The following is a 17,936-nucleotide window of genomic DNA, read 5'->3' as shown; positions in this document are numbered from 1 at the left end:
GCGAACCCTGCAAGATGCTGCGTGTATGTCGCGTTTCCTTCGAGGACTAACTGTGATATGACCCTATATTAGACAAGCAGTCCCTAAGCAAAACGGAATTATGAGCCTGAAGTTTTAGAGAATATATTATCTATAATTTCTAGCAGTTACTCTTAATATAAAGCATTATTAGGTCTCAGATATTGCTCAGTCAATAAATAATTAGTGACTAAAATTAAGTGTTAGAATGGAGTTTCTGTGAAGATAAGTAAGAGCGGGGAGAGAGGGAACACTCCTCCTATTTAAATGCTGGAAATATTAATTTCAGTGTATTTTCCAGCATTATGGCTTTGCTGTTTCATGTTTGTGTATGTTATGGAAGATGCCTTTTGGATTCTCTGAGTGTTGTGATCTAACTCAAGATTAAGACAACCTACAGAATAGTCCGTTAGATGATTTTGCAAAGTAGAAAATGTATTATATTTATTTACTTTGTGGAGAGTGTGATGAATGCATCCTATTAAGCTGTGTTTCAGGAAGGTGAGTTCAGTTAGTTTGGGAGGCTTTGTTAATAGAAGAATTCTTGCAGCATGTTGCTTGGTTTGGTTTGTTTCCGCCCCCCCCCCACCCTTGCCATATCATTTGCAAATGGGGGCTTCCAGGCTAGCAAAGGCTGAGATGTAAAGCTATTTATAGAATTATTTGTACATGTATTCCCTGCAAAAAAAGCCCATTGACTACCATATGCTTCTTCAAAACTTCAAAGTGATTGTGTTGAACACTCGGACTGATGCATCTCCTGATACCAATTCTGATACGTTCTGTTGTTTCCTTCAACATGCTGGTTACGTTTGGCTTGGAATTCAAATACATTATTCATACCAGACCCAATTAGTTCATCATACATCCTTCTAAGAAGCCTCTCCTGTGATCTCCAAGCATCCTACATTCTAAGTGTTTATTTGGAATTTGAGATCAATTTAAAATATGCTATGTATTGCCTCACTTAGGGGAAAGTGCAATTTTAAGCACAGAAGTAGTCCCAGTGACATCCATGACTCTGTACAAGTGGCTGAGGACTTTCTTGTATATCAGAACTAGAGTCACAGGTGGCAAATATGTCTAGAACACTATAATCTTAGTTTAGATAAACCCCTTCTGTCTGAGTTTCCTTCTCTGCACCGTGCTATGCCCGACATCAAAAATCCCCTTATTCTGCTGCAGCTTGTTGACCCATTTTCCTGTTACTCTATCTCAGAACTCCACTGAATCTCCTTTTAAGTGAAGACGGTAACTTGCATTTCCATAGTGGCTGTTGTACGCCCATAGCAGTGTTTTTCCAGGTAACCTGTCTTAGAAAGGAAACTGATATCCCTTCTTTCTCTGTAAAACAGTAGTTGTATCTCATTTATTAAAAGCCCTTTTATACTTTCATTGGTGTCAAATAATATATAAACTATCAAAGTCTGCAAATGGGTCAGGAACATATCTGTGTACAGGGTAATGCTCTAATCCCACTGCAGAGCTGTGGAAAAACTTCTCTCTTGCAGAGATGAGCTCCGAATGCGAATCATCGCCCATGGTTTTAGAGATAAAGTTACCATTTACTCTTGTTCCTTATCTCCCCAAACCATATCAAATACAGTTTTTAAACCACTGTACACAGTTTATCGGAGGTTGAGAGTTATTAGATGGAGAAAATGTGATTAAGTTAGAACACTTAGAGTTTCAAGGTATATCTCCTAATTTTATCGGTGGAAGATGGAACAGTGTGCCCGTGGCACTTTGAATGCTGCCTTAGATGATTCGGTCTGACAATAGGGATCAGAAAAGATGTTCTGGGAAGCAGTTTGCTGGGGTTTGTTCCTCTGATTACTTTGACATCTTAAGTATCTGGTAAACTATTTTCTGTTGTAACCTCAGTTGCGTCGGGTTGGTTATGGAAATGCTTTCAGTCCTGCAGAGAAATGAGTGCCATGCTCAGGTGCTTGAAGAATCTGGACCACCAAAGATTAGAAAACATGAAAGGAATTTTCATTCAGCAGATCCTGTGTGGTTGTGGTGACACAGACTGTAGCACAGGTCAGGAGTAGAAAACACTGCTTATTTTCAGGTTGTTACTGATCTAGGGAGGGAAAGCTTTACAATACGCCTGGCTTAGATATGAGCAACTGTGTCTGGTCCATGGACTATCTATCTTATCTTTGGAAAGTTAAATTAGAGGGATGTAAGTTGAACATTGTGCAATGACAATTGTTTTAAATTGTGAGTGCTGTTGGTTTTCTTTTATTGTTGCTGCAAGTGAGCTTTTGTGGCTTATGTCAAAGTAGGAAATGTTGTGTGTGATTGTAATCATCGTTAATCGCTGGCACACAGCCTCAGGCTTCGGGGCTGGAAGTAGAGAAATCTTTGCCAATCGCTGAAGACAAAGGTGGAAACAGTTAATGTGAATGTGAAAGCTGTGAAATGTTTGTCCTTAATACTACATCATCTGTGCACGTTGCTTTGCAATCACGGTTTGATCCTGCCACTGCTTGAATTTGCAAGTTTACTGAATATTCAACACTACGTTTATGGCACCTGAAATAAGAAAATAAGTGAGAGATAAGAATAGCCAGAGGCTTTTGGGCAAGAAATGATGCAAAACCGTGTTGGAAGGGAAGACCAAAGAGTTATTGAGCACGCTAAGTTTCAAAATCAGATGTTCAGCATCTGTAAAAGCTCAGAGAAGCAGCTAAAGAAACAGGAGGAGGTGAATAAACTTGAAAGCCAAGAAGAGGGAGGACAAGAATAACCAGAGTCTGAGGGATTCAAGTCAGAATAGAGCCTGATTTTGTAGACCTTTGAACCTTCGCTCTGAACAGCCTAACTGGCAATTTTTGGCAGTGCCAGCGATCAGTTTGTGGTTCATGGCTGGTTCTGGTTCACCTGCCGCTGGGCACATCTGTTCCCCAGTCACATCCGGGGTGAGTCTCTGTTGTTTAAGAATCATGTGCTGTTATCTGCCGAAGCTGCTATGAAATGGTTTAATTGCAGACTTACTTTCATTATATCAATAATATATTAACCATGCATCTTCTTCTCATTACGTGTGAGCTGCGGTGCCGGTGTAGTTCTCATGGTAATTGAAGGAATATTCATTCTTTTTACTCGCTGCACTCATTTTCTAGCTTTATATCTCCCATATACCTGTATTTCTGGTTCTCTGCAAAACATTATACAGAATTTCCTTAGGTAATCTATAGAGAAACTGACATTTTCTTTGAAGAAGATTGGTCAATTTACCAGCAGAACAATGTATGATGGCTGTTGCTGTTGAAAAATGCCTGTGTTTGAAGTGAAGTACTACCCATAAAAAGGGCACATGTAATATTAGTTCTGGATGTATGTAAGATGATCTTCTCCCCTGTTTTTTTCTGGGTTGTGGCTAACTACTGAAGTTCACCTTTTCCACTGTGTTTGCCTGTCGCAGGGATAGTATTTATAGCCGTTTCTATACGTGATGGTTAGAAATATGGATGTCCCTGGGGTAGTAAGTTAGCATGCAAATCACCTCCTTCAGTTATCATGTTTGATAACTGAAAAGTCATTTGTGATTTTTGTCCCTCTCTCACCAAAAGCGAGGCTGGCTTCACATCTACAATATGGGAGCGCACAAGTATTTGTGCAAATATCGCTTGCACAAACGCGATGACAGCTGCTAAAAAGGCACGTATCACACTGTAAGTAGTTTGTGTATCATGGGCTTCTAGAAAAGAAACATTAAATGCAGATTCTCTGAGTGTGGGAGCCCATGCTTCAGACTTACACAAAGCTGCGAGTGAAATGCGAGTCAGCAGGAGTTAAGGGAGGCACCTGGAGAATGAGGTTATTGCTGTGTAAAGCTGAGCGGCCAAACCTGCAAACAGGCCCAGCCAGCGGCTCACAGAGTCGGAGCCAAAACCCAGATAAGTCATCGTGAATCTTCCCATTGGCTTCCACTCAGACTGCACGTGACTTGTAGGTGGTCACATCTGATTAGCGCAAGAAGTGGGGATAAAGCTGGGAAGGCCTTTTTCTCCATCTCCTGGTATTTTTCCATTTGCTGTTTCTCCCTCCTGCAGTTTCTCAACTTCTATGCTTTGGACTCAGTTTGGCATTTGCCTGAAATTATCCCCAGCATATTAAGTATTGTAACTGTGAAAAAGGATCTCATTTCTTCTATCATTTACATGTTTCCAAGTTTTTGTCCTCTGTATCCACATTTTAAAGGAATGCTAATAGGACTACCTGTCAAGAAATGTTACATTGCTGCTTCTGTTCTTAGGTAATTTACATAAATTATTTTTAAACATTACTTTAAATAAAATCCTCCACAGGAGCATAAAATTGAAGTTGGAATGTAGTTGAGTGTGAGCGCTATTTATCACGGTGATTATACAGGCAAGTGGCTGAAGCCACCGTAAGTCAGGTAAGACCTTCCCACCTTCCCTGTGTTCTTGGCAGTGTCTCTGCAGTTGTAGGTGCCACGTCTGGTAGACGCAGCCTCAAGAAACGCTCTAGACCAGCCTCACGTATCTTCCTTAGGGCCGGGATCTCAGCAAACACCCGCTTTGCAGCCTCCCCGTGAGGAACGGAATACCCGGGATAACTCAGCACTTGGGATGGAGAGCAGCTGGAGGCCTTTCCAGCAGAACCGAAGTGCATCTCTAGTTAAATTTCACAGCAGCGATGCATCTATTGACAGTCTGTCTGGTCAGTGAGAGTCAAAGCAGAGATTATAACGTGTTCAATGTGGTTTCATGTACCGGTGTTTCCCAGGGGCCACGTTATCGTTATGTATTATGCATAACCATCAATTCCATTGCAACAGCGACATTGATTCTGTGGTAACCAAAGATTTTATATCTGTGGGTGTGTTTATATACACCGTGTACTTAGGTTTTCAAGTATACTTTGGTAGTTAAACGAGTGTTGATAAGAACTCTGGTCTTATTTGTTATATTTCCTTTCATAGCTGACAGATTGTGTAAATAATGTATCTCTTTCCCTCATCCTTTTTGTCCCCCTCATCCCTACGCACTGATCTTCACTATCCATTGTGTAGAAATGCATTATCTTCATTCTCCATTGACATGATAGCTATCTGCTTTTCTGAGCTGAACCCAGACACTATTTTGCAAAGATCTAAGTACGTTTGTAATCAAGCTGAAGTATTGGAAGTCTCTTGATAAAAAAATTAGACCAGCTGCTCAGAATAGATTAGTTCAGACATCAAATCTCCTTTCAAATGTTTGAAGTTCACTATTTCTCTTCCCTGGAACTAAATTAGAGTGGCAGAGGAGCAGGCAAAGGAATAGTTGTGATCTGTGAGGTCCAGTAGTTTGCCAGTAAATTCATATGTGGCTTTTTTGCAGAGCTTGTTGCACTAACGCTACTCTGGAAGAGCTTGTTGCTGATGCCTCTCTTCTCTTCCTACTATGACTATATTATTTATGTAGTGATTTGTTTTTCAGTCTTACCATAAAATTAACTAAAGAGATCATAGGAGCAATGCGATATAAGTTTAGCTGAGCTGAGATCAAACACCTGATGCCAGTTGTCTTCAATACAGCAGAACAAGTGAATTTTCATTTATAACCAGCCTGCTTTTCTAATACCTGGGTAAGCAAACAATTTTTGGGTCATTAAATTTGTTGCTTGTATTTGTCTTAATGTTCTTGGGATTGCCTTTGATTTTACATATCTTGGTTGTTGGGCTGTGTAAAAATAATATATAAAATAATTATTATGGTACTTGACCCTGAAAATAACTTTGAGTAGATTCATATCTTGGCTCACAGTTGAAGTGTTTTACTGGAATCAAGATAGAGGTACAAGCTATTTCAGTATCACTAGAACTTCAAGGAACTTTTGTTATTTTCTTTATCTTTTTCAGGAGTTTGTTGTGCTCTCCAAGAGTTTGATAAATGACCCCATTATGGAAAGAGAAATTGTAACAAGGGCCAAAGACTACGTGAAGAAGCATCACTCATGGGAAAGTGAACGAAAAGCCTATCAGAACCTTGTCCTGAGGCTCCAGTGAACTGCGAGACTACAGCTGCTACCCGGCAGCCTGTGCAGAGCACTTTAGTGATGGATGTGTAATTAGGTTTGGGTTTCTCTTGGTTTCTTTTCAGAAGAGATAGTAAGACATGCATTCCTCTTCTGTTTAAGCATACCAACGTGACAGGAGCCGCCTGCTACTTCAAACTATCAAATCCATCTAATTCCACACACTGTCTCTACTGTATTAATTCATCACAGACCAGTCTAATTTTGTAACATCACGTAGGGGAAGGTAGACACACCAGTGTTGTTGTTGTAAGGCCTCAAAGGGAGGACGATTTCGTGTGCACAGATGAGCGTTCTAGCACACAGAGCTTACAGCGAGTGCTGAACCCGTGGGATGTCTTCTATTGATTTGAATGGCTGTTGTGTCAAACTTTTCTTTGGAATAATAAAGCTCACGGTGTATTTTAAACTTTCCTCTTCATTTTTGATATTTCTTGCTACTGTTGGGACAGTAAGCAAAAAAGTAATTTGAACGTTTTTGACTTCTTCAGAACTTCCCCCCTCTTTTATTGCAACAGGTTCTGCTCAGCCTTGCCTTGGCTAACGCAATCCTCATGGGCAAAACTGGCCTGATTGGCAATTCAATAATTGCTGCGCTCCCTTTTGAGCACGTTTTCCTCATTATTTGGGCATGGCCTTTGGCACACAGGTCTGTAAGCACATCTGCACTAGTTCTCAGTTTAGAAACACTGAGCAGTTTCTGACTCTGCAGCTGGCTCAGCCGGGTGTCCCCTCGGCCATCTCTGGTACCAGTGGGGGCTCTGCTGGGATCGCAGCGTCTCCTTGGGCCACAGCAAACTCCGTACTAAAGCAAGAACCTGCAACATGGATTTGCAGCAGTAGAAAAAGAAAAAGATGGTTTCTAGCTACCTGAGGCGCCTGCAGGGAGTCCCCTTCTCTCAAAACATCTCCCCGTGTCTCTCTGATAATCTGCTTGCTTGGCTTTGATCCTTTGCCACCCCCTCCCCTCCTTCCTGTGGTATTGCTTGTCTTCTGAGAAATACACATTATTTAACAACAAATAAACTAATACGTAATGTGGGCTAGAAGTCTAAGCATTGAGCTAACGGGAAATGATTAGTAATAGTAATGATTGAAAAGCTTTTTCTAAAGCGTGGTATATTTATTACCAAGCTCCCAGCAGCTAAATGCATTGATCTGGAATTTACACTATTTATTTCTAGCAAAACAAAACATGTTCAAGTGATAAATTCTGCTACACCCTCAGAACGTAATTAACATAGGATTTTTCAGGCTGTATTTAATCCATACATATGGATACATACAGCATGATCATTTCCATGTGATAACCATACCAGAAGCACAAACAACCCTTCTGCAATGTATGCATTAAGAAGAAGAAAAAGGAAACAAGCCAGCTATCGGTGAGCTGAGCCCACGGGACTGTTGAACAGCATCAACCGCGGCAGCGCTCGGCAATCACGGGCATTCAGCTCCGAGCGCGTTCATCACGCGGGCTCGTGTTCCGCTTCTCTGTCAAGGCTAAAAGGTTGGGCCAACAACTGCTGGGGAATTTCATCATCATAAATTGCTATTGAATTTATGGTTCAAATTTCATCCAGCCCTGTGTTCCAGGTCCATAAATATTCAATGAGTCTTACAACGCCTTGTAAAGAAAACATTAGACCCGTGCAAGCAATTTTAGGTATAATTATCTTGGAAGCAACTTCACTCAAATGATTTTATATTTAAGAATAATCCTTTTGTTGTCCTGCAGCCCTAATTACAGTATTTATCTTCCTGCTTCAAAGCCCCATTTCTTCCCCTAGCAGCTTTTCCAAGGCACACCTCAATGGGCCACAGATACAGCTCCAAAAATAGCGCTTGTATTCACAGGAAAAACCTGCACTGTGCATTTACCCACAGCTAATTCTGCATTTCAGCCCCCTTGAAATGTACTGTTAATTAATCCAATTACATGCATTTTATTTTGCAATTAATTCTGCCATTGAACCCCCAGGAACGGACCGAGAGCGGTGACCTGTGCAGCGGGTGCTGCCCTGCTGGGCCCTTTCTGCTTGGTTGGTCCAAGCCCACTCGCTTGAACATTTGAATCCGAAACCCCACCTAAGAGCCTGAGCTGCGGTTGATTCCCATCTCCCCGCACGTGTCCCTGTGTTTCTGGATGCCACAGGTACCGTTAACTCTGCCCGGCATCGCCAAAGTGGAGTCTGCTCTTCCAAAGTCCTCATTGCATTTAGAACCTCAGAACTAAGGATCTACTATTAAAAACCAACAATGACAACAAACCAGGAATTCTAATTTTTTAAAAACCATACATTTTCTAAAGGGGTAGATAATTATGTGCAATTTAATCCCCTTTAAATGAACCGTATTTTCATCACTTAACTTTTCCACATCTTTCCTATAACATCTGATTTTAAGTTTTAAATATTGAGGGTGCTTGAAATCTCTTATCCTTCCCAAAATCGTAAGCCAGCATTTTTGTCCAGTGCCTGAAAAAATGATTCTGGAAATTCATTTCTCCTAGAGCATTACCGAGAGCTCATTTAAAACATTTGTTTAAAACGAAACAATACATGTTAGTAAGAACAGCAGAGAACATCTGGTTACTGAGAAATCCTCGCAGTGAACACCCGGCCTGAAGCAGCATTTGAAACACCCCCACGACACTTTAACCCTTCGTGCTCCAGAGCAGGTCCCACCACCTCTTTGATGCTATTTTAGGTGCCTCTTACACTGCAGTTTCCATTCTCTGGACACGAGGCCGGCTGCGACTGCAACTGTGCTAGACAGAGGTCACCCATTTCATTTGTCTGATTCAATCAACTTACATCAGGCACTGAAGCTAAATGCCCCTGTACTGCTCCAAAAATTAACCCCCACCGTTGAAAAGTTGCCCTATTATTTTAGTGGCTTTAATGAAGTAAAATGAGCCATGGAATCTTTTAATTTAACTTGAGTGCTCTATCAAAAGCTTATAGGCTTGAAGCACTGCCTTTGCCATCCCTTACAGCCTCTGGGCTTCCTTTCGAGCTTTTTCTTTTAAAAATGTGTTTAAGTAAGAAATCACATTAAAAGATGTATTAATTCCTGCTTAAGTTGCACAGGTGTTCTCACCTCACCCGGGGTTTCCAGCAGGGAGGACGCAGCTTTCAGCGCAGCCTTGTCTGCCTACAGACCAATAATCAATACTATTGGCAGGAACTATTGGCTCTGCAAACCCTATTTACACACCTGGCATAACCCAGCAACAACAACAGCTGTTTAAGGAGGTAACGCACTCTAATGGAGGAGTAACACTCAAATATTGGTACAAAATACCAGCACTTTGCAAGCCAGCGGCTGCGTTCCGAGTTCCCTCTCGCTCCTCAAACGTGAGGCGCTTTGGGATTAAAGGCGCTCCAAGGCACGCAGTCCGGCTCACACTTTGTAACGGGATTTAAAATAAGTTTGTCCTGGCCAAGAGTTCGGGGCAATCTCACGTTTACAGACTGCGCTGCAAGGCAGGCAAAAAGCTGCATCTTTTTGTGTATCCAAGTACAGCAAAGTAAGAGGTAATGGGGAAATATAATAACCATTTGCTGGAATAGGAGAACATTACTATTATATGTTCTGAATATTCATCATCTTTTAATAGCGTTTCACTCTCTTTTTCATCTCAGTATGACCCTGGTAATGACTCTGTTCGGAACAGGTTGCAAGTCTCTCACAAAGCCTGCAGCTCATCTTTGGTTTTGTATTTACTGTGTTTTACTGATTACATCTCTTATTGTTGCAGCCTTGGGAAGTGCTCCAAGCTGGCCCTGGAGCATTATGCATCTTGTTACCTACTGCACCTTCCATCCTTTTTAGTTACTTTTCTATAGCTTAATGAGATCATTTTTCTGTCCCCTCCACTCTTAAAACATTTGTCATTTGTTTGAATGAAACATCAGGATGTTTTTAAGGCTGCATGGGGGCAGTGTCCCAGCGTCATTGTTAAGGTAACGATATTCCATAGCGAATCTACTTCTGTTCTTTCATCCCACCGCTTGCCAAGCTCACATTTTGCCATCAGTCAGCTCTACAGCAAGATCAAGTCTCCTAACCCAGCTTAGATGTTACTATTATTTCTGTATTTATATACATTTAAAACTATCAATAAATCCATCAGTTTTGCTATAACATTTGGGGAAGGAAATGCAATCTGAATGCTTCGCAAAAACTAAATTAGATAACTTCCAATTGAAGAGAAGTTTGTTTTCTGAATCACGGCAAACCAGGCTTCTACTTTAAGCAAAGAAAACGTGACGGATTGACCTCAAATCCCACACAACCCAGCGTCCAACATCTTTACTGGGACCTTCCTAACGTGTCACCCTGGACCACCTGATGTAAAATACCTTCCTGCTCCACTACGGTTGTCACACAACCAAGTGCAAGGATTTCCATTAATACGCCTTCATATTGGAAGATTTCTGGAAAGACAGAAATTTAATCCTGGGAAATGGAAGCCTGGGGATGGAGCGGGCGCTTTTGTGAGGCTCTTCCAGAAGCTGTCACGTAATATAGATGTTATTCTGCTCAGCACCTTCTGAGTTTTCCCTGTGAACGCATGTCCCCCTGTTCCCATCTATTTTTGGTAAGGCCAAAAGTCCCCCAGAGCACTGTAATTATCTCCCTCAGCAATGTCAGAAGAGTTTAGAGCTGAAGCAGGTGTCTGACCGGGCGGGAGAACCAGGTACAGCCTCCTGCCCATTGCGGAGCTACCAAAGGCAGCTCTGTGCACACACTGTTCGGGGAAGATTTGGGAATCTGGCTGCACTGGTGGGGAGGTTTGTGGAGCATCGCTGCCTTAGAAAAGAAGAGAAAATAAGTCATCCCTCTGGGCTTTAACTTTGAGCCGTTACGCATTGAGTGAGCTAAACTTATTTTAAATAAAACCTTGTTGCTTTGTCTGTTGGAAGGGACAAAAATCAATGGGAATGGCAATGCAATAATGAGGATTCGCCGATGATCCTTTACCTGCTTTTTTCCCTTTGTTTATTGCCAGTTTTCCCTGCAACAGATTCCAGGGTTAGAACCTCTCTGCAGAGCAGTCTGAAATAAGTGAGGTTTTACTTCTGTTATGGCAGTGTTAAAATTCAATTACATGAAGTTTTATGTGTGACTGAGTATCCACGCACATGAGAAGTTAAAACTGCGTTTTCAACAGCTTGTCAACTGGCAGAAATTTGTTAAGAAATGTAATTAAAAAATAAAGAGGATAAGCCTTGCAAAGACATTTTAGAAGGACATTAATGGCCGAGACCTCGTGTTCAGATTTTGGCCATGAAGAATACCATGTAGATGCCAGGCTCCAAGCAGCTTTCAGGTGCCTTCGCTCTGAGGTGCCAGGGTCTGATTTCCAATGGAATTCCCATCTCCCACTGATTTCATTAAGAACATTGACTGCACGGCCCCCTCTGAACTCAGCCCTTTGTGCCAGAAACTGGGCACCCAACACTAACCCCTGCTTTAGAACCGAGGATTTTAAACATCCCATCTCTTTAGTTATTTTTCAGGCCAACAGAAAATGCAGAGAACTCCAGAAAAGAGCAGTTGTGACAAGCACGTTGTCACTTGTGACAACACTGGGCACGTAAGCACCGAGCCAAAGGCTCCTCTGCAGCCCTGGGGGTCCCGCTGGCCCCCGGCACCGGGGTAACTGCGCTGGTACAAAAGCCCAGATGAAGCAGATTAACACCCTAAGCCACCAAATCATTTCCATTGTGTACATATGCAACTGCGTGAACAAAATACCCGTGTTTTCCTGCATATTGTGCTCCATTATTTCTGAAAACAATAGTTCCCTTGGCATGAGTACTAAATGAATGGTAAATTCATTCCGTCTGAAAAACTAAACAAACAAGCATTAACAATGGGAATAAATCAGATTGCTGCAGTACTTTCAAGTAGCTGGTAAAAATATTTTAATCAAATAACTGGGCTGTAACCACCATGAACTACTGGGAAGGTTAAGGCCGAGGCTCAGAATTCTACTGAGAAAACACACAGAATTATTCAAAACACGCAACTTAATCCGAGTCAAGCGGTGGGGATGAAAAGCAGAAGATGGCAGGCTGAGATTTATCCCTACTACCAAGTGGAAGCCACCAACACCACAGAGGTTAATAGAATATTCTGAGAGACGGGTGATGCTGAAAAGCGACGGGAACGCCGCGGGGGGCACCGTCCGGAGTGCTCTGGTGTGGTTAGAATTAGAATTTAGGGCTGAAGGATTCAGTGCTCACTGAAGTCTGTGGGACTTCAGTGCCCCACGATCAATGAGCAAAATATAGCTTGAAACGTATTCTCAGTTAACCTCAGTGAAATGAGAAATAACGTAACCGCAGTCCATGCACTTGCACCAGATTAAAACCAAACCTTAGCACGCCTTAGATACAACATGGTTACTATCCAAAGGAATTAGAGCTGAGAACATTGTTGTTTGCCTTTTTTTCTACAGAAAGCCTTACCCAGAGACTGCCAGATTATTTTTTGAAACCGAAAGAAAGCCCCACAGCCATCTAATTCAAAATATACAGAGCAGCGAACGTCTGACTTCCTAAGCCTGGCCCAGCGGCAGCACCTGAACCAGAACATGGCTTCCAGAGAAACACCTGAGAACGCCAGCCCTAAACCTGCTGCAACCCTCCGTGACTTCTTCCCTCACTACGAGAAACTGGTTCTGCACGTGCGCAGCTCCACGTTCATACCCTGCTGGTCACATCTTTGCCTATGGATTAAAGAGTCTGTTAAATTTATGTTCACCACATAAATACTTGCAGGTTGCGATCAAAGCACCACGTAAGCTCCATTTGATACCTGATGGGGATTGCACTCTTTGCCTCTCTCGCTCTATGAGACGTTTTCCAATCTTTTAATCATCCCCCTCTCTGAATCCTCTACCGTTCCGAGCCAGCGTGACTCCGGGGCAGCGGCTGGAGCAACGAGGAACATCAAGTCCTGCACTTCTGAAAAGGTTTCACTTCCAGCTCTTTCGTGCTGCCCAGTACCTGCGAGAGGCTGCAAATCCAGCACAGCCGGGTCTGCTGAGGACAGCGGCTCCAGCACCAGCAGACGGGGCTCTGAGCTGGAAAACGTCTGATGCCAACCAGAATAAACCCGGAGTTATCACAGCGGGTGCCAGGCAGCCTGTGGGAAAGCTCCACTGCAAAATGGTGCCAGGCAGGACACGGCTCACAGGGCTTTGAAAAACACGAGTGGTTGCTATATAGTGATATTGTACACACTAATAATCAGAAAAGAATTCAGCTGTTGCTCCATGTGTTACCTCCAGATTACTATTCATTTCCCCCTCTCTACAAGTACAGACCTTTCCTCGGGTATTTTGGCTTTGGATGATGAACAGCAAAGAGAAATATAAGGACAAAGAGGTGAAACTTAGTATTTTTTTACATACATTAGGTAAACATAGAAGTAGCTCTATTACTCCAATAAGCTTAACTATGTACTTAAAAAGACAAGCATGTGTCGCAGAACAGGAGCCTAAGCTGGAAACACAGCCCGGTTTTGAGTGTCCTGGCCAAGACAACGCTCAAGGCATCACCACAGCCCCATGGATGCAATGTATTTATTTGGTGGGGTGGCTTTTCACTCATTGCTTTTTCTTCAGACAATCACCGATTCCCAAATGGCCGACACGTGCTCCGTCAGCTGAGTGCTCCTGGAACCACGGCGTCCCGACGTTTTGATGTTCAACCGCCAGCACGTGTTTTCTGTGGCATAAATCAAGGAGCAGGATGGGCTGCGTGGGGCTCCCACCCACCGCTCTCACTGGAGTCTGAACCCCTGAGCCCAGATCCCCCCTGTCCCGGGAGCGATTTGTGAGCCACGCCTGGCAGGAAAGGTCCTGACACCCCAAACACACCAAAACCAAAGCCCAAAAACCACAAGATCAAACTAAACATTTAATGAGGCTGACCTACGGCATCTATGGAAACACTGAAAGAGGAGAAACTGTAGTTCATTTTTCAGTTCTAGTAAACAGGAGTGTATGCATTTTCTGCTCATTCACACTGTCTGTAAAGCTCTATGTTTTTTAATTTGTTCAAGACTTAATTGTTTTGAGTATTTACTTCCTGTATCTACTACACGCAAATGATGTGTTTTAAGCTAGTTGTATTCTTTTTTCTGGGGGTGGAGGGGAAGGAGGGAATCCTGAGATCAATAAGAGAAGTTAAATAATGCACAGCTGTCCCTTTCATAGAAAACAAGTCTATTCCCCCACCTCCCCACACCCCATATTGTTGTTGTTATACTATCTGTATGAGCCAGGCACCAGCAAGGAGACGGGGAAAAATGACAGGACATTGTAAGAGAATTTAATGAAGTGGCTCCAAATATTGTATCAAAATAAATGAAGTGAATAATGCAGGAGCTCATTCCAGGTCCCTTCTACAACAATATCCATTGTGTGAGCAGCATATCTGAGGAGATGGGGATGGATGGATGAATATAAAGGTGCCACTCCAGCACATTACAGAGCAGGGAACAATGGAAAGTCTAAATTGTTATATTTAATTTCAGTAATACTTTGAGTCCAGATACTCAAGAAGAAAATAGCAGGTGGTAAAAGAGGAGGAGGAGGAATTGTCAGCTTTTCTGATCTCAGTTAACTATTTTGCTTCTGCTTAGGATGGAGGAAAAGGGGCTGATGGCAACGCCTGCATCTTTGAGCTGGGGTGTGAGCCCAGCGTGGGTTTGGAGTCCCCGACACAGCCGGCAGCCCATGAGCTGCTGGGGCGAGCACCTCCACCCGCAAATTATCTGCCTTTTATTAAAAATATACACAATGGTGTGCAATAGGAGCGAACCTGAGCCAGAACACGTGGCAAAGTGTGGCTCTGCAGTCTGGTGTGAGCCCAGCTCCAGCAGCAGCTACAACCGGCCTTACCGAGGGTACTGTCACCTTCCGCCCCGAACCGCGGAGCGCTGGGTTCGGTGACGTTCTGGGTCTGCACTCAGCCGAGACCCCAGAGCTTGCCATGGGCACAAGGCTCCTTGCCACGCTCCTGCTTTTCAAATGTGGCCACTGATTCATGTTTCTGATGACACAGGGGAGCGATCCCCCTTGGTTTGTGCAGTTGTCAGACAGGGACTTCTATTTGGACACAGAACCAAGCACAAGGAGCCAGACACTGACAGGTTACCTGTTCTCAAATTACCGTGCTTTCCCGTCACTGTCAATACCCAGGGGACGCCCGCTATTCTCTGGCTCTTTGCAAAATACCTTTTCATTTCTCTTGTCTATATGAAGAACCCTTCACACCAGTACTGCCATTCTGGGAATGCATTGAACACTGGGGTAACACGCAGTGCCGGCAGTAAAGCTTTAGTTCAGGCTTTTAGCCCTGTCCCTGCGCCTTTCAGTGCTGTCCCCAGTTGGGCAGAGCCAGTAACATGTTCTGCAGAGACCCCGTCACAGGATCCCAGCAACCAGGAGCAGGGCACAAGTTCCCACCAGCTGTGACAGCCAGAAACAGGGACATTAGAAATGCAGGAGTAGAATCTGCAGCAAAAGCCATTACAACTGTTACCTTTGCTTGTAAACGCTCCATGTGCCTCTGCTCTAATTTTGTCTGACTACCTATATTGGATGTATGGCTGGCACAGAGAAAACAAGTGGTTGGCACCTTCCCATCCCCTTCCAGCTCAGCGCGCATCCTTCCCTCCTCGGGACACAGATCCTGCACCCACCAGTGCTGCCCATCGAGCCTCCCCTAACCCAATTGCATTACACTGACAGCTTTACTTGCAAATTCCCTCTCTGCACAGCTCATGCTAAGAACCTTAATATTCCTGCAGATTCAGAAAGGGGATTTCCAACAAGCATTAGGAAAATTAAACTTCTCAAGAGCTGTCTCAATCTGACAAGCTATTTCGAGCTCTTCAAAGTACAGTAAGTGAAAATATTAAAATGGGGGTTGGGGAAGTTGTAGTAAGTAAATGATGAATTAATTCTGGAAAAAAGGATGGCGTAAATCTACTTTGCGGATGCAGAAAGCATACGTGCATGTATATACAAACAGAGAGAAATATGTATTGTTTAAGGCTTCCTGTTGCCTTCTAATATATAATTATAATCGCCCACCCTTTGCTTCCATCCAAAGCCAAAGCAGCAGATACCACTCATGAGTGGGGCATTTCCCCTTTTGCTCCTCTCTCCCCCTCTCTGTTGCTTTCTCTATTCCCTGCAGAGCTTCCAGCCCACACGCAAACGGTGAGACGCTGTTTATAGCCGGGGCCATTGCCGGCTTGAGGAGCCGAGCAGGTTTCCAAGCTGTCAGAGTGCGACTCCGAAGGAGGCGAGGGGGATGTTGGTTTTTTTTAGGAGCAACAAAGCAGCACAATTTAGGTGTTCGTGATTTTTTCTATGCTCTGGCATGGTTCTTGCTCCAGAAACTTGAAATTCTCTCTGGCTTAAGACCTGACTTGAGTAACAGCGCTTGGCTTGTCTGTCTGTCGTCTCTCTCTGCTGCTCTGCAGCAATCATCCCCAGTAGCCTCACAAATCATATTAAAAGTGGGTTAGAAGAGCATCCTCTTCAATTACAGTCCCTCCTCACTGGTGCTTTAGGAGTGGGGGACACTGGCTCTGTACTAGACACCGGGGACAAAACAATTGGAAGAGCTGATTAAAATCCTATTGCTCTTCAGGGGCTGCTGTGATTGCGTGAGGGCTGTGTGATGTGATGAAAAAACCCTTTCCGAGCTTGCACATGCAGCCTGCCAAGAATGCCTCTTCAGCTCTATGAACTGGTCTTACAAATGACATGTTATTGAGTGCTGTATTAAAGTTACAGTCAAGGCTCTGTAGAGAGCTAGATATAGAGCTACATCCAATCAATACTTGAGATTTTTCAATATTACAAAATATTTTGCATTACAGCATGGCAGCCTGACACGATTTATTTAAGGGAGAAATACAAAAGGAACTGATTTGACCTTGATATCCTGACTGGCAGAACAGAAGGGAATGCCAAACACTAAGAGTGAAGCTATTGATTATGCCTGAGAGGGAGGACTGATGAAAGAAAGCTGTAAAAGGTTAATGGCAGAGAGGAACAGAGTGATTTGGGGTTTTGTCTTGATGACAACAGGGTGGAAAATGGGTATCCACAGTCAATCAGAGCAAGGATTCGCTGGAGAAAAAGGGAGGCATGAGGTGCATCTGTGCTGGTGGGAGAACCCCCAGGAACTGAGCACATGGATGCAGATGGCCCTGCCAGGGCAGCAGCAGCATCACCTTCCACCAAAGCCCATTGCTGTGCTGGGCAGCTGAGCATCGCCACGCAGGGATGCAGCCGGGGCTCCCAGGACCAGCACTGGTGGGGATACAAACACACAGGAGCAGACGGGGGAGAAGCGGCAGTGGAAATCCACAGCTAGCACTGGACCCATCCAGTGCTAATGGAGAGCACAGCCCCCTTACTCCTCTCCTTATTTCTCTCCCATTCTGTTCATCTGTGCTTACTGAGCACAGTGAAATGTTGAAAATGGGACTCTTGGTCATCTTTACAGTCTCCTATCATGAGGGCTGAGCAGCGAATTTCCTTGGATTGGTTTTTAGGTCATTAATATGTTAACTAACTGTAGAAAGCTCTGATTTAATTACTAGGAACAAAGGGCTGAACATGAATAAGCAAAGTCCCTGTTACACTTCAAAGCCACAGCTTTCTGGTGCTGGTAATGTTGGTTTGAGTTCTCTCAGGTACCAAACAGCTAAAATCCGGGCACTGTCCATGTGCCAGGACAGCAGCAGCCAGACCCAGAGAAGCATCTGTAATTGCAAAAGTGAAAATGCAACAGGAGGCCTCATTTGCATCCACTAAAACA

At 43.6% G+C, this 17,936-nt stretch overlaps 1 protein-coding gene across 10 annotated transcripts in view; it reads left to right on the top strand.

Annotated features, from left to right (window-relative positions):
* Nucleotides 1-6,481, top strand: part of GLT1D1 (glycosyltransferase 1 domain containing 1) — a 42,994-nt gene extending 36,513 nt beyond the window's left edge. For 5 of the 10 annotated variants that reach the window (XM_071816123.1, XM_065851234.2, XM_065851232.2 and 2 more), the window contains one exon: nt 5,897-6,481. In XM_071816123.1, the coding sequence (XP_071672224.1) occupies nt 5,897-6,043 (147 nt within the window). In that variant the 3' untranslated portion in view covers nt 6,044-6,481. The other 5 variants (XR_011741729.1, XR_011741731.1, XR_011741730.1 and 2 more) reach the window with 5 other exon arrangements.
* Nucleotides 6,482-17,936: the final 11,455 nt, after the last annotated feature.

This window comes from Patagioenas fasciata, chromosome 17, assembly GCF_037038585.1.
Source record: "Patagioenas fasciata isolate bPatFas1 chromosome 17, bPatFas1.hap1, whole genome shotgun sequence".
NCBI lineage: Eukaryota > Metazoa > Chordata > Aves > Columbiformes > Columbidae > Patagioenas > Patagioenas fasciata.
The sequence above is the reverse complement of the archived record's forward strand: the minus strand, read 5'-3'. Positions and strand labels throughout refer to the sequence as shown.